We start from the raw sequence: 16370 nt of genomic DNA on the forward strand, positions 1-16370 counted from the left end.
AAAGATATTTATTTATATTTATTATTATTTATGCAACAATGCAATGGACATACTCAAGTCCTTTTTTTTATTTTATTTTTTTTTTATTGAAAGATCTGTTATCATTCAACTGAAATTGGAATACAGAAATTGAAATGGAAGACAACAAAGTCATAGTACAAGGGTGAAAAAAGCCAAAAGTATTAGGCTTTTTCTAGCTGGATGAGGTGTTGTACCGTAGGAGGTGAAACTCCCTTCCAGACCTGTTTGGTACCAGAACATTTTGCTTCCTGTGCTAGCTCATGGGTGACCTTGTTGCAATCCCTTTCTAAGTGTTTAATCTGCCAACTGCTAAAAGACCTCAGAGTGTCTCTGATCTTTGAGAAATTATTGGGTCGACAAGAAGGTCTATTGACGTGGTCTTCCATGATCTCCTAATCAATAAAATGTTATTATTTATGCAAATTTGATATCATCAGGTAATTTTTATTTTTTATTTCTTGTACTGATTAAGAATCTCACATATATATTTACATAAATAGTATCTTTTTATTGGTTAAGAAGATCACATCAACAGTCCTCCGGCGGTGTAAATAATAATTTTTCCTGATCCCTTGAATAAGATGGTCCAATTGTCCTTTTTTGTCACTTGTTAAAATAAAAAATTAACTACTCAAGTCCTCCTTGACGGCTGAAAAAAATAGGAGTCAATACGCCCCATACCATACGTCTCCTATTACACACCATACGTTCTCATAAATATCTTGTGAAAATTCAAACCCAAGTCAGCGTGCAACTGGAGACGCCGCTTGTGCTGCCTGCAGAGGACCGGGAAGCAAGGCACCAACGATTTGAGAATTTATCTTCTTTTTTTTTGAGAAATATTTGAGAATTTATCTGATTGGTTTGATCCGCCTCTGAATCGTTTATATATTGCTATATCTTTCTTTAAAACTTCTTTTATTTTATTTTTTATATTAAGAGCCGGTTTTGATAGCACTACTTTTCACTCAAAGTAAAGTTACGTTTTCAGTTTTTTTTTTTTTAACAGCCGAACTTATTGACTTTTGAAAAAAAAAATACTGTGTATACACTGTGCGTGCACTGTTTACGTAATATTTAATATTAAAAGTGGGCCTCACAATACTATTCACATATTTAAAAATTATTTTGTTACAGTGTTTTCAACAACAATCAATTTTTAATAACTTTTAGTAACAATAAGTACTATCTAAACGGATCCTAAATGATTGCAATAGTTGCATTGCATGATATCATTTTTGACTGATGGTTCAGCAGTCATACTCAATTTTGACTGATGGGTCAGAAATGAAGGGAGATGGCTGATGGCTCATAAATGGAGGCAGGTAATTGTATTTATGCTGTTTAGTTGGCTGGAGAGGAAGTAAACAAAGAATTTGAGATCCATCCGGGCCCACCTTTTCCAATTCGTCAAATTGAGCAGAAATGGAGAGAAAAGTGGAATGCGGAGAGCAGCCGCATTTTCTTTTTCTTTTGTTTCTTTTTTTTTTTTGTTTTCCCTTCCCCTCCCTACTTTCAAACATATTCAAAGGAAAATTTTTCTTTATCATTTATTTTCCCTTTAATCTTTTCTTTTCTTTATGATTGAGTGAAGCGTCAATGAAAGGTGTTTCAAAGTTATTTAGAACTTCCAAGAAGGGAGCAAAACCATTACCATCTTCACCTCTTCCTGAGGGATTATGCCATCAATTTTCACTGACTGAGATGAAGATTGCTACCAATAACTTCGATGCTAATTTAGTAGTTGGTGAGGGGGATTTTGGCACAGTATATAAGGGGTTTTTTAACGACTGTAACGGTACCAGAATCGTTATAATAAAGCGCGTGAAACTCGAGGACTTAAGGAACGAGGTGGTGTTCGTTGGCCAGCTACACCACCCTAACCTCATCTCTCTCATCGGATATTGTATTGATGAAGGCGTGAATATCCTAGTCTACGAGTTCGTGGTCAATGGAGACCTCTTCAGGAAACTCCACGATGACCATGATCGCCTCTCGTGGAAACAAAGACTAAAGATTTGCGTTGGAGTGGCGCGTGCACTGCACTACCTTCACACTGGGGTCAAGCAAACTATTATCTACGGTGACGTGAAGCCGGTCAACATTCTGTTGGACAAGAATTGGGAGGCCAAGTTGTCAGATTTCAGGTTGTCCAACATGCTTCGCCCGGGTTTCAAATTCGTGGAAATCAAACGGGATTCGGAAACTACTCTGAGATACCTGGATCCCGAATGTTTCATTACATATAGGCTGACCGATAAAACTGACGTTTACTCTTTTGGTGTGGTACTGTTGGAAGTACTCTGTGGGAGAGAAGCAATGGACTTCAAATTGATGGAAAAACGGCAGGGTCTGGTTAAGTGGGCCCAAAAATGCAAACGAGAAGGGACCTTGAATGAGATAATTGATCCGTATCTGATGGGGAAGATAGATCCAGAGTGTTTCAAGATTTACGTCGACATTGCCATTTCTTGTGTGCGAAGTAAGGGAGAGGCTCGTCCCAGCATGGGTGAAGTGGAGTTAATCCTTGAACATGCACTTGAACTACAACAGAGTGCAGATGTTGCAATGAAGGATGAAGATCCTACTGGTGATGTCTGTATATATCCCATTGATGAATATACCTGTAATGATTCTTCAGGAGACGCTTCTCCCCCATCTTATTTTCATAATTAATAGATTAATACGATAAAATATTTATATTGTTTTTGATTTGATAATGGTTCTGTTTCGTTGAAACCTCTAGTTCTTCACTGCCTGAGCTTGAGGAATTTATTTCGGTTTCAGATAGCTTGAGGGAATATATTTCGGTTTCAGGTACTGTGAGATACCTGGATCCTGAAAATCTGGATAAATCCGACGTCTACTCTTTTGGTGTGCTACTGTTTGATGTACTCTGTGCCAGAAAAAGGAATCCGTGGCATCTGGATATGCTTAGCTGGGCCAAAAAAGTGACCATCAATCAGATAATTGATCCGTACCTGATGGGGAAGATAGCTCCAGAGTGTTTCAACATATACAAGGACATTGCAACTTCTTGTGCGCAAATTGAGGGAAAGGATCGTCCCACGATGAATGAATATACCTCTAGTTCTTCTCTGCCTGAACTTGAGGAATTCCTTTCGGATTCAGATAGCTTGAGGGAATACATTTGAACACTTTCACGCCAAATGACCAGTGATTCACCACAAATATCAAAATTGCACTCCCGTAAGCTAAGTAGGTTCTGCATTTATTTTATTTTCATTAGACCATGCGTTGGGTAGTATATTAATTTGGGAATATAGTGAGGTGGGTTGTTGTTGAATCCCTAAATTGTTCTTAGTATATAATCATGTTACAGTTGCTGATTGAATTGAATTAGTGATGCCGTCTTTTTTTTTTTTCCTTTATATCTTACTTGTTTGTTGAATTCATGAAAGTATTTACAAGAATGTTGAAGCAAGTTGCTGTCAAAAGCAAAGAGCTTTAAGTTTCATACCAGGTGTGAAAGATTAAATCTAACTCACTTGAACTTTGTTGATGACTTAATGATCTTCATTGCTACGTACTCGCAATCCATTTGAATAGTTTAAAGAATGTCACATCATGTGTGGTTGATAGGATTATTTTCACAATGGAAGACTCTTGACAGAGGAAGATATATCTCAATCAATAAGGGAGGATATTTGGTATAGAAAAGGGAGTTTGTAGAAATATCAAGAACTGAATCTTAAATAGGATGTCGTGTGGAAGACTAGCAATCCCTGTATCTATTTTGCATGGAGGCTTGGATCCTGAAAGCTGATTGAGGTACTGCAATTGATTTAGAGATTTTGTTCTGGTTTGAGTTGGTTGTGCAACAATGACTCATCTGCTTGTAATATTGTTATTTCGATAAGTAGTATTGTCCTTTGGTTCGTGTATATTTCAGCTTGTATTTGTTGATTGTTGTCCAACTTCACTTAGTTGCCAGTAAATAATGGGTCCATCAACCAGTAAAGGGCAAGGTTATAATCTTTGTTTCATGTGTGATCAAGTCTTGTTCACGTCCGAATGTAATGCAAGATAACGATCAATCCAGTAAAGGGCAAGGGTAAATCTTTGTTTTATGAGTTAGACATGTTCACGTGTGGATATAACGCAAGTTGGTGACATCAGTCTTCCACAATGGGACTCCATAAGATTGGACGTTAGTTGCTCAGCCTGTAATTACTTCCCCTAACAGCAGAAGAAACAAAGACAATCCGTTTTTCAGGCTAAAAACAAGAAGAAGAAAAAAAAAGGGAATTCCAATTTTACTGGATTTCTGATCTGTTGGGAAGTCATCAAAAATTAAGGAAAAAATGTCACTATATGAATAACGTCATTTCTAGTTGTCACATTTCGTGAACCATGCTTGCAGGCTGCAAAGATGGGCTGGAGGGTCTTAAATAATTTGCTCTTATCACGCAAGAGTCATTTTTTTACAACTTTGGGTATACCAAAAACTATAGCCGGCCTTTTACTGGACTGAAATCCAGAATTTTGTTAGGAAGCGCCATTGTTTTGTAAGGTACGATAATCAAATTCTCAGAAGGATCAGAAATCCGGTCTTCATCTGTTGATTCAGGCAAATGTCCAGCAACAGTTTCATCATTCTTTTCTAATCCACCAGTGGATAATGAAGCTTCAGCTGCATCTACCTCGCTAAGTTCAAATTCAACTTGAATCTCATTATCGGGTAGAACATCAGACGGGTCACCAGAATATGTAGTCTTCCCTCCATTCAACCCATTCAGGTGGTTTATCAGTTTCAGCGTGTCCCATTTCTCGAGTTATCAAGATGTGTAGTGTCTTCTGACTTTGCCCCTGCTTCTGGAGAAGATGTTGCAGTGTCAACCAAGTCGTCATCTTCACCATCAATAACATTTTCATCACTGCCACCATTAATTACACCAGTCACCTCAGTGTTGGGTGATGGTGAAACAAGTGAGCCAGTTGAGCGTTCATTGGCAACTCTGCCATCCTCGAAAGCAAACCAGTTGGAATTTGTATAGAGTGAGCCACTGAACACACCAAGAGAAATGCAACAAATCATTTATCAATTTCTAGAAATAGAATATGGACAGAAAGTTTGAAATACAAAAGCATTATTTTCTGAATTACAAGCCCAACCAAAGAGAATTAACCCACTAAATCTTCAATGTGCATGTAAACCAAAATCACAAGTTAGCCAGCACTAAGGTTGCAATATTCCAGAAAATTCTAAAATAGCTCCCCTGGCCAATTGATGTATAATTATAAGCTGAAATTCACACTGCACCCTGCCATCTTGATCAGCAGTGAACACATTAGTTTTCGAAAGGCCAACCATCCTTCTCTGTACGAACTTGGAGGTGTGAAGACCATCATCAAATTCAACAAAAGGCTACAAATGTATGGTTGTAGCCTGTAAGTGTTACTAAAAGCATGTCAAAGCAGAAGAGTGGAGGGAAAAGCACCTTTTAAAGCGAGCATTTCAATTAAGCAAAGCAGAGTTGTGTTTAACACACAAACTGTTACACAATTTTACACACAGTCCAATTTTGAGTTGAAACTGTGATTTGAAGTCATGATTTTGAACTTGAAAATCACAGTTTCAGCTAAAAAATGGGTGTGTAAAACTGTGTTTAAGGCTCTAATACATGAAGTATATTAAAATAATCATTCACTCTGCAACCGGTTAAGATAGACCATTGATTTGTAATACTCACTTCGTTGTTATGGTTCATTTCACTACAATCAAGTCAATTCTCCGCCTCCCCCCTTCCCATTTACCTTCTCTCACTTTTCAAGACTCATGTACACACAGATGAAGAGAAAAAAAAAAAAAAAAGATGGAAAACGGCTTGAGCAGATATTTATGGGCGATTGAACAGATACGGGGACTATACTATTGATGTAGACTAATGTACTCGTAAAGGAATTTAACAGCACTGTATTATGAAGGTTGCTGAGTTGATGTTTACAAATGCTCCACTACTATTGGTCGATAAACATATAAATGTTGTCTGTTTTTAATTCTATTTATTTGACAAGCTAAATGTTTTTAAGGGAGTATGTATAAATCAAGACTATTATGAAGTTCTATCTTGGATCTCAAAAAAAAAAAAAAACTGTTATGAAAGACCTTAAGAACTGTGAAATCAGATGAGAATTTTGGTAGTTAGTCACAATGCAGTCCTTTCTAGGATGTAAGGCGAATGGAATCTTATACATAAATCAGCTAATTAAAGAATGGAAAAATCTTTTATTTTGTCGCTTAGGTTATATAGAAATTCTTGGGTGATGTGCATGTTCTTAACTCCTAGGTAGTTCCTAATATTTGCCACTTTCTATATTTCATGGGTGCCACATCAAGAAATTCGTTCATGATAACTAAGATCTATGACCATGTTTTGTTAACTTTTCATATATTGTTCAATCCATCAAGATGCACTCAAAATGAAATTCAAGATCTTCTGATGGCCAACTCACGAGTTGGACCTTGTGTTCTGCGGATTGGGGTCATGTAGAATGCTTTTCCACTGATCTTGATTTGAAGCTCCAATTGCAATAGCCAATAGATCAGATCACCAGCAGTAAAAATAAATAAATAAATAAAATAATTAAATAAAATGTTATATTATTAAAGAAAGTGTCATAGATTCCAAATACCAAATATATATATATATATATTGTTATTATTATTATTATTTGTTATAAATTTATTTATTTAAATTTAAATTGTGCACTCTTTTATAATAGTTCTTAGATGGGTGAAAAAAAAAATTTACTAATTGAAGTAGCCAACAACCCACCCCCACTCGTTTGTTCTAGAGAGTTCTCTATATTTCTTTGTTAACTTGTTGCCTACCGACCCTTAGAGCATCAGTAGTGGGACTTGCAAATGTCATATGCCACTGAAATTTAGCATTTAAGCCTTAAAAACCCCAACAGCCAGACTTGCAAAACCATCTTATTGCAAAAAAATTTACAATATTGCTACAATACCATCTTATATGTAAGATGGTACTGTAGCAGTATTGTATAATAAAAGTTAGTTTTTTATTGGTCTGATGCTTCTTCTCTCTCCTCTCTCATTTTATTTCACTTTCTCTCTCCAATTTCTCTCTATTTTGTTCTGCTCTCTCCTCTTCAAACTTGAAACCCATACAATCTCAGCACTTCAAAACCAAATTTGGGGCTTATATCAAATTAAGACTAAAATTTACACAGAAAAGCTGTGGTGGAGGCGTGGAGGTCGTGAGTTTGTTCCTGGGTTTTCGACGTGAGTTTGTTCATGGGTTTCCGGCGTTTGGGTCGAATTTGGGTGGCGTTTGGGTGGTGTTTAGGTTGGCGTTTGGGTCGAAGATGATGATGATGATGACAGGTTTAGGATGAATAGAGATGGCGACGGGCGACCCCCTCTCTCTTGCCATCGCTGCTGGTGAGAACAAATGGGTTTGATTTTGATTTTGGATTTTGATTTGGCTGGATTTGGCTGTGTTGTGTTGGTGGTGCTATGTTGGTGTTGGATTTTGTGTGTGTGTGTGTGTTTTTTTTTTTTGGTTTAGCTACTGGCGTTTGTGGTTATGGCTAGCGGCCCGATGTTGGAGGTGGTGGAAGTAGTTGTGGCTGGTGGGTCGACGGTGGGGTGGGTGTTTGTGGCACCGTCGGAGTGGGTTTTGGGTTTGTGGGTGGCGGCGTGGGTTTGCTGCCTGGGTTTTTTTTTTTTTTTTTTGGTCTTGATGATAGATTATGGGTTGCTGGTGGTGGTGGTGGTGGTGGTAGTGTCAATGTCAGGTGTGTGTAGTGCAGCGGTGGTGGTGATTGTGGTTGTTGAATAGAAATAAAGAGAGAGAAAAAATAATGTGTTGTATTGTAAATGATGGTAATTGTAGGATATATTATTTTATTGTGTAGAAATAATATTTTAATGAGTAGGATAGGAAAATAAAAGTTGGGATGCTGGGTGTATTGTAAAATTGTATAGTATAAGTGATAAAGTAGCTTTTTGAGATGGTAAAATAAGATGAGATATGAAATCCGGATGTGGACGCTCTTACCTTCTCAATCGGAAAAAAGGGAAAAAAATCTTGACTTGCTAGAGCATTATTAAAATTAAAAAAAAATTAAAAAAAAAAAAAAACGATTACAGTAGCTAAATTTATATTGATATAATTTATTTTGCATTTACTTTTTTTATTTTTTTATGAATTTTGAAAAAAAAAAAGATAGTAAATAATAATTATTATACATAAAAAATTTAAAAATTAAAATTTAAAAAAAATAGTATAAAATAAATAATTTAATTTTGAATACATATTATATATATATATATAAAGTTAGGTAATAAGTTAGGTAATACCCTAAACTTTTCAACTGCAATAAACTTTCTTTGTTTAGTTTGTCTATTTTCTTTTCAACTGTAAAAGCATTCTTATTATTTGACATTTAACACACCAAACACTAAAAAGTCACACTCATATTCCAAATCTTATAATTTTTACTCTATGTAGATAGTACCGTTCCATTTTTAAAACGGTACAAAATGGGAATACTTAAAAAAAAAAAATGTTTTTAGCATTTTACCCACCAACACCAAAAAAACCCCTTTCATATACCAAATCTATAATTTTTACCCTACGTAAACAGTGTCATTTCATCTTTGAAACTGTACGAATTAAATATGCTAAAAAAAAAAAAAAAAGTTTTTCATTTTTCTCTCGTTCTTTTTGAGTTTCTTTCTTTTCTCTCTTTCTTTTTCTTTTCCTTCTTTCGTTCTCCGTCACTCCATCTCTGTCACTCTCTTTTCCTCTTTGCTTCTTCCTCTTTTCTTCTTCTTTCTCCAAAAGCTTCACCGCTCTTTTTTCCTTTTTTCTTTTTCTATCACTTTCTCTGCGCCTCTCTGTCTCTCTCTTTTTTTTCTTTTCTTTTTTTTCTTGTCATTCTCTCTCTCTTTCTTTTTTTTTCTCTGCCTAGACCGTTGCCATTGTGGGTGGTGGTGGAGTTAAAAGACAGCTTTTTATTCTCATTCATTAATTGAGAGTTATCTATATTTCGTTGTTGTCCTCCACTTGTTAGTTTTTCTATTTTTGGAAGGGGATCTTATCCGTGATCGCCGGGCAAGCAGCCACAGTCTACTCCTCTACTGCATCATTTCAAGCTCGTTGGTATGAAAGGTATTTCAGAGTTTATATCAAAGTTATTAAGGACGTCCGGTAAGAGAAGGTCATACGAAACAAACCTTCCATGCCGTCGATTTTCACTGGCTGAGCTCAAGACAGCTACCAATAACTTCGATGATAATTTAGTAATTGGTGAGGATCTTTATAGCAAGAAGAGAGTATACAAGGGGTTTATTGATGACCGTACCATAAGCGTTGCAGTAAAGCCTACGGATGTAAGGTCGGGTAAGAACGAGGTGTTGTTGCTTTGCCAGTTACACCACCCCAACCTCGTCCGTCTCATCGGTTATTATTTCGATAAATTCACGATGACCATAGTCTACGAATTCATGGTGAATAGAAACCTCGGCGACCACATTTACGCCACTGAACGCCATGAGCCCCTCCCGTGGAAACAAAGACTCCAGATTTGCATTGGAGTGGCGCGAGGACTACACTACCTTCACACTGGGCTGAAGCATTGTATTTACCACCGTGACGTAAAGCCGGGAAACATTCTTCTGGACGAGAAATGGGAGGCCAAGTTGGGAGCTTTCGAGGTTTTCGAGATGGGTCCCCCTAGTTTGTCAAAGATTTCAATTAAAATGGAATCTGTGGCAGTAGCGGGTACTGTTGGATACATTGCTCCGGAGAGTTTATATGTCGAGATGGGGGGGGGGGGAGGGGAGGGGGGGCTTAGCGATAAATCTGACGTTTACTCTTTTGGTATGGTTCTGTTGGAAGTGCTCTGTGCCAGAAGGCCATTGGAAGTCTCAGTGAAGAGAGAAGAAGAGGCTTGGCTGCCTGACTGGGCCCAAAAATGCAAAGAAGAAGGGACCAAAGATCAGATAATTGATCCGCATCTGACGGGGAAGATAGCCCCAGAATGTTTAAACATATATGTAGACATTGCGACCTCTTGTTTGCAAATTGAGGGAAAGGATCGTCCCACAATTGTTGAAGTGGAAGTAGGCCTCGAACACGCTTTGGAGCTGCAAGAGAGCGCAGATGCTGCTAGCAAGTAGCAAGGATGTGGATCCTGTTGGTGATCAAAAGTGCACCACATCTACCGACTTGTCCTTGGACACCACCACGCCAAACGGCAAATGATTACCCACAAACAATGATCAAAATTCGCATTCCAAGAAGCAATTTGTATGGTTAGTAGTTCTTTGACAATTCCTTAAGCTGCAGTACCTAAGTTTGGATATGAAAAATAACTTAATATAAATTCTTTTTTCTTATATATTTATTTTTAATGTCCGCTGGCATTATAAATATGATTCAAGTTTTTCTTTGTAGTACTACTTTCTTATCTACTCTGATTATATAAAGAAGGGTAAAACTGATTGTAGTGTACCTTTCATCAAGTGTAGTACATAAATTCTCTAATTAAATTAAAAACATATTCAATTTTGATTGTTCTTGGAAAATATATAACATCTAAGAAACTGTAATAGCCTGTTAGGAAGTTTAGAGAGGGAGGAGAGTAGAGGGGAGTAGCGGGGAGGAGAGTAGAGAGGAATAGTTCTCCTCCACCTTGTTTAGATGTTTTTAAAATTAGTAAGGGGGAAGGGAGTAATTAGTCATTCCCCTTGTTTGGATGTTTTAAAAATTAGGATGGAGAGGAGAGAAAATGATTGAAATTGCAACATTGGTCTATGATTAATTTGTTAAATTAAATAATTATGACTATAGCATGCAATAATTTTTTTTGATAATTTTTTTTTTCTAATTTGAATTAAATAATCAACATTGGTCTATGATTAAATATTTTTTTTGCTTTTTTATTATACTAAAAAAAACCATCCTTAATTGATAATAATTAAAATAAGAAAAAGATATTTGGTTTGTTTGTTTTCTGAAAAAATCAACAAAATATTAAATTTTGAGTGTTTCTTTCATTTATTATTATTTTTTTAATATTTTTTTATTTTGCTTAGTACGTGAATTTAATTTTTTGAGGATTCGGAGAAGAATTGAGATCCAAAAAAACAAAAAAGTTAGGAAGAGTGACTCTATGAATTAACTCAAAAAATAAAATCCTACTATGTAATTTAAATTCAAGTGTTTACCCACTTACTATTCAAAAAGAAAAGCAACTCAAAATTCTCGAGAATATTCCTACTAAATACTGAGCAATAGCACACAAATTTCAATCAAAACAAATGACATTTGATACAAATTAGTGAATTTCCAAAATAAACATAGAATCATGTAGATGCATGACTATCAAAAGAAAAAATAATCATTCCAAGGCAATCTACGAAGCATATTCTATCCTGAAAAGTTGCCATATGACTTAGAGTACACAAATTAAATAAAATTCAAGCACAAACCCAAGTTCAATTAGGATCTCAAAAGATACCAAGTAAATTAAACATTGATAGTTGCTTTTACAGGTACAAAATTCATGATTCATGCTACTCAATGCAAATAATTTAGAAGTAAAGCTTACAATTTCTCAAATGCAACATATAATAGAATAGCTAAAAGTACACGTGGTTTCACATTTCCAAAAGTAGTTGCAGCAAGCAGCAAAGTTTCAAACCTCCTCATATATAGTGTCCTGACGATTTAGTTGGCCGAAGTGCTGCAGGTGTTGATACCATCTTTGCAATCGTTAGTGAGATCATTGAAAGTTTCAATCTGTTTTTTACCTCTCAGGAACACTTCTATATCAACTGATATCCTCATGTAACCATCAAATTCAACCAGATTACCACTGTTAAGCTTTGTCATCTCTGAGTCCCACTCGCTATTCTCATCCCAAAGATCCTTGTACTCGTCAAGAAAATGAGTAGAATACTTGTCCGTCAATGGAGCAAAGAACGATGTATCAAGTTCATTTGTTGTGATATAAAGGCTTCTCCCATCTTCAATCTTGTCCCTCAAGGTTGAGATAAGCGTATCAGGTGAAGTATCTATAGCAAGATTAGGCGAGAGCTCCCTGTTTCTTGCCTTCTCTCCTCTCTCTATGTGAACTGCATCATAATCCCAATTCAACCTTGATGCAATTGTTGACACTATGTCCATCAGCCGTCTTGATTTCCATATCAAATGCCATGGTCTTTGAACAATAGACTTGGTCTCTCCTTCACAGACCCTATACCACTAATTCCCAAATTTGCAATACGTCTCCTTTTATTCTCTTGTCTATCCATCTAATAAAATTATCCCATGACAGCAAAGCTATTACAATCCATGATATGCATAAATACACTAAGCTATTACAATTCAGTGTGTTTTTTGTAATCTATTATATAAGAATATAAAACTTAGAAAGTATTTGGCTTGCTAGTGAAATGCCACTTCATGGTTATAGTAATGACTAAAACTAAAATCAAATCAAAGAAACAACTTCATAGCCAGCATCAACAACTTTACAAGACAAATAAAAGTATCACCATAATATAACTTAATGAACATCATTGCTGCAGTAGAAACTGCGATTAATATACTAACCCTTCCCAGCTACTGACATTAATTAAAACCAAAAAGCGAATGACATAATAAGCACTATGTGGTGGTAAAAGTCCGTATGATTTGAGCATTTCAGGGTATCTCTCATGCATTTTTTGTGGAAGGGGGGTAGGGATGGGTTTGAAACTGCCAAGTGGCTTAGACAGGCACTGAAAAATCAAGTTGAAACAACCCTACAAATGTTCCAAAGTTTAATGGTCCCTAAACCACTTATTAATATGTAAATACGACACTAATTAAACTTTAGCTATTTGCAATATCACCACATTATTTGATCTTTCAAGAAAAGATAAAAAGTTATCAAAACAAATAAAATGTCCTGTCACTTCAAAAATAAGAATTTATCAAACCATTCTGGAAAATTTATAGCATGGCTTGAAAAATTGTTATTGTGACAGCTTATGAATTTTTCACTATTTACTTTTCTATTATTTGGAGGCACCAAAATGCTCTTCAAAGAACAAGACAAAGTAACCAAACTTAATTACAGGTATACCTTTTGAAACCTCAATAATAAGTACCATAATCTTTAAGCAATATCATAGAGGAATTCTTTAGCTTGAGGGCTAGAATTACGTAAAACTGGTCAATTTCGATATAAAGCTTGACCATCCACATCCATAAGAAAATAGCACAAGGGAAGAATGATAACTTAAAAATATCTTTAAAAAAAGAAAAGAAAAAGAGGAGTTCAAAGGACAAAAGAAACAAAGAAGTCTAGATAGTCTGAGTGTAAATCATAATTATGCTTTAAAATAGTAACCACCAATAAGTACCACAATAATTATTATAACATAGTTAAAACCAAAAATGGCTAGAAATATTTCCCTTAAGTTAATTTAATACACCCTCCTTTAACAAATTTCTTCTTGACAAAACCATAGTTTTAAGAATGCATAACTCAGTTGCCTACAGTTAATCCTTTCATTTCTCAATCTTGGACTAGAACTCTTGACTTCAATTTCCACTACAAATTCATAAAACCAGTTCTATCTACACTAAACTTGGCCTAATTGTAACTTTGGAATAATCCCAAGTCTGACCAGAGAGTATACGGCCAGCAACAATTAAAGCTACAAAAAAAAAAAAAAAAAATAGAGACAATGGAAACTAGCCGAGCATTAAACAAGCCAAGCCCAGTTGAACTCTGCCCAAACTTGGTAAACTAAACCACTTCAGGCTTACACTTGGCTCACGAGATCATTGAAAGCCAGGTTTCACACAATAAAGCTTGTCTTGTGACAAAGGTAAGCACAACATATGAAACAGCCAAATACAAGTGAAAGTACTCAAGAGTCCCCAATTTTGTAAAATAATTGAATGGAACCATATACATAGTATTGGCAGTTACCTTAATGCCCTTACAGCAGTGACCCAGCTACCCTCACTTGTTGGAATGAGATTGAGACAAACACGATCAGCAACACCCTGCATGCAGAAAATCAAAAGGAATCAATCAGAACAGTCCATCTTCTTGTAAATTAATGCATGTTTTCATGATAAACTTTTCCTTTTGGACCAGTGTAAAATATCATCCACTTCAACACAAAATATAAACAACCCAGAAAATCTTTAATAGGATTCAAAGCCTCTAAGCTGCTCAAACCATCTATTTCAATTGGTTTGCTTAAGCTGATTTTAAATCAAATATTTTCAAAAAAACGATATAAATATATAATAATATCCAAACAGGAAAAAATCATCAGATTCAAGCTAAACCAGCATACGTTTAAGCATAATAACATCATATAAACAACAAACAAACAAACAAAAATTCTCCTTTAATATTTTCTCAGCAACCAAACAACAAGGAAAAATGAAAGCAAGCACGATTTCAAGCTAAAAGCTAATAGTTTTCTCAAAACCCAAATGCCAAAATCATAAATCAGATCCATTTTCCAGTTCAAACTTGAACATCACAAAGCTGAGAGAGTACCATTTTGGTTGGGTCTAAGGAGGAGCCAAATCAGAAACCCATTCACAAAAAAAAAAAAAAAAAAAAAAAAAAAAAAAAACAAGTTACAAAATAAAAATAAACAAGAAACACAGATCCATTTATAGCCAAAATATACAAATTTATGCAAATTCACAATCTAGACTCACTCAAGCACTTTATCAAACACGTAATGAGCAATACTTTGAAACTTTTAAATTTAAGAAAAAAAGCCCTTAGATCCGAAACTCACCCACAAATAACATATTATTACCCATAAAATCACAATTAATAAGAAATTACCCAATAAAATCACAATTTTAAGAACATAGCTATTTGATTCAACTTAAAAGAAACCCATGAAACAGAAATTAAAACAGAGTTTACCTTTGTAAGAGAATGCTAGGCGTGAGAGAGAAGAGTGAAAGATAGTCCAAAAGTGAAGAAGTCGTGAGAGAGAGAGAGCCAGCGTAAGCTGAGAGATCTGAGAGAGCTTGAGAGAAATTTGTGGCTGAGAGAGCTGAGAGAGTTTGTGGTTACGGTTTTTTTTTTTTTTTTGGGACGTTAAAATACCTTGTAATTTTTTTAATATAATAAGGGTAAATGAGGTAATTTATATATTCAATAATTTATGTGCTCTATTCTCCCTCCAAATCTCTCTAATTTGGGGGAATTAAAAATGTGGAGTTGGAGGTAGTTGAAACCCCTCCTAACCCCTTCCCCTCCTTCTTTAAAAAACTTCCAAACAAAGTAATTGGATTACTCTCCCTCCCTCTACTCTACTCCCCCTCCATTTTTAAACATCCAAACATGCCATAAAAGTGGGGGTGGAGAGAAAAGATTCCAATTTGGGGGAATTAAAAATGTGGAGTTGGAGGTAGTTGAAACCCCTCCTAACCCCTTCCCCTCCTTCTTTAAAAAACTTCCAAACAAAGTAATTAGATTACTCTCCCTCCTTCTACTCTACTCCCCCTCCATTTTTGAACATCCAAACATGCCATAAAAGTGGGGGTGGAGGGAAAGGATTGCTCCATAAAGAGATAGAGAGATGGGAAGGGGGGGAGTTTGTGGTGAACAATTGCAGGAGCTACTTTTTGAAAAAGAGACATTGAAAAACAGAGACCTTTTTTTGGTTAGTAAATGACGGAAAGGTTTTTTTAGGTAAGACAGAAAGAGAGAGAGAGAGATAAAGCAAAAAAAAACGTATATGATTATCTTTTATTTTTAGCTAAAGGTAGACCACGCTTTCACAAAAAGATCAATGTAAATGAAATATATTTTATTTTAGATTGTTATATAAGGACAATATTATACTATAAGACTAAAATTATAAGGCCTTGTACCATTTGGAGCTTAGGAAATTTTCTAATTTGAGGAACCAGCACTGTTCAGATTGTATAAGAACCTAAATAGATTTAAGCTAGCTTCTGAGAGTTTAACAGAGGGAAGTTTGGTAATTTATCTTGAGGGCTTACATAGGCGAGGGAAGGATTGGAAGCAACAAAAAAGAAAGTCTTTTAGTTTCAAGGATAGATTATATGCATAAGGGAGGAAAATGAAAAAATGATGCTAAGTCATCTATAAGAAAGGTTGTGGAAGCTTTTTACGTAATAAAGGTCCAAGACCAGAATATTATTATTTTATATTTTATAACTAGTTAAGATCAGAATTTCCAAAAGTGCTTTCAGATGCTTCTATAATGATCAAGGAGTAAAACTGTTGATAAATAGCTGGTAAAAGATATGGTTATTGAGTTCTATTAAAGATTGTTGGGGAGTTACATT

General features: G+C 35.4%; 2 protein-coding genes and 1 long non-coding RNA gene across 16 annotated transcripts in view; 2 read left to right on the forward strand and 1 right to left on the reverse strand.

Moving 5' to 3' along the window:
• Positions 1 to 3404, forward strand: part of LOC112031121 (receptor-like protein kinase FERONIA) — a 70812-nt gene extending 67408 nt beyond the window's left edge. For 11 of the 14 annotated variants that reach the window (XM_065773142.1, XM_065773143.1, XM_065773145.1 and 8 more), the window contains one exon: positions 2809 to 3404. In XM_065773142.1, the coding sequence (XP_065629214.1) occupies positions 2809 to 3176 (368 nt within the window). In that variant the 3' untranslated portion in view covers positions 3177 to 3404. Of the gene's footprint in view, positions 1 to 1459; positions 2648 to 2808 lie in introns of those variants that run through there. The other 3 variants (XM_065773154.1, XM_065773155.1, XM_065773144.1) reach the window with 3 other exon arrangements.
• Positions 3405 to 9178: 5774 nt separating this feature from the next.
• On the forward strand, positions 9179 to 10195 carry LOC112031117 (receptor-like protein kinase FERONIA). Its single transcript, XM_024063799.1, has one exon. The coding sequence runs from the start codon at positions 9179 to 9181 to the stop codon at positions 10193 to 10195; it is 1017 nt and encodes a 338-aa protein (XP_023919567.1).
• Positions 10196 to 11523: 1328 nt separating this feature from the next.
• LOC136067388 (uncharacterized) lies at positions 11524 to 14264 on the reverse strand. Its single transcript, XR_010628861.1, has 2 exons — positions 14005 to 14264; positions 11524 to 12334 (listed from the first exon to the last, which is right to left on the reverse strand). It is a non-coding gene; the product is annotated as an uncharacterized LOC136067388 (long non-coding RNA).
• Between the last annotated feature and the right edge of the window lie 2106 nt (positions 14265 to 16370).

Source organism: Quercus suber, unplaced genomic scaffold (assembly GCF_002906115.3).
Source record: "Quercus suber isolate HL8 unplaced genomic scaffold, Cork oak 2.0 scaffold_70, whole genome shotgun sequence".
Classification (NCBI taxonomy): domain Eukaryota; kingdom Viridiplantae; phylum Streptophyta; class Magnoliopsida; order Fagales; family Fagaceae; genus Quercus; species Quercus suber.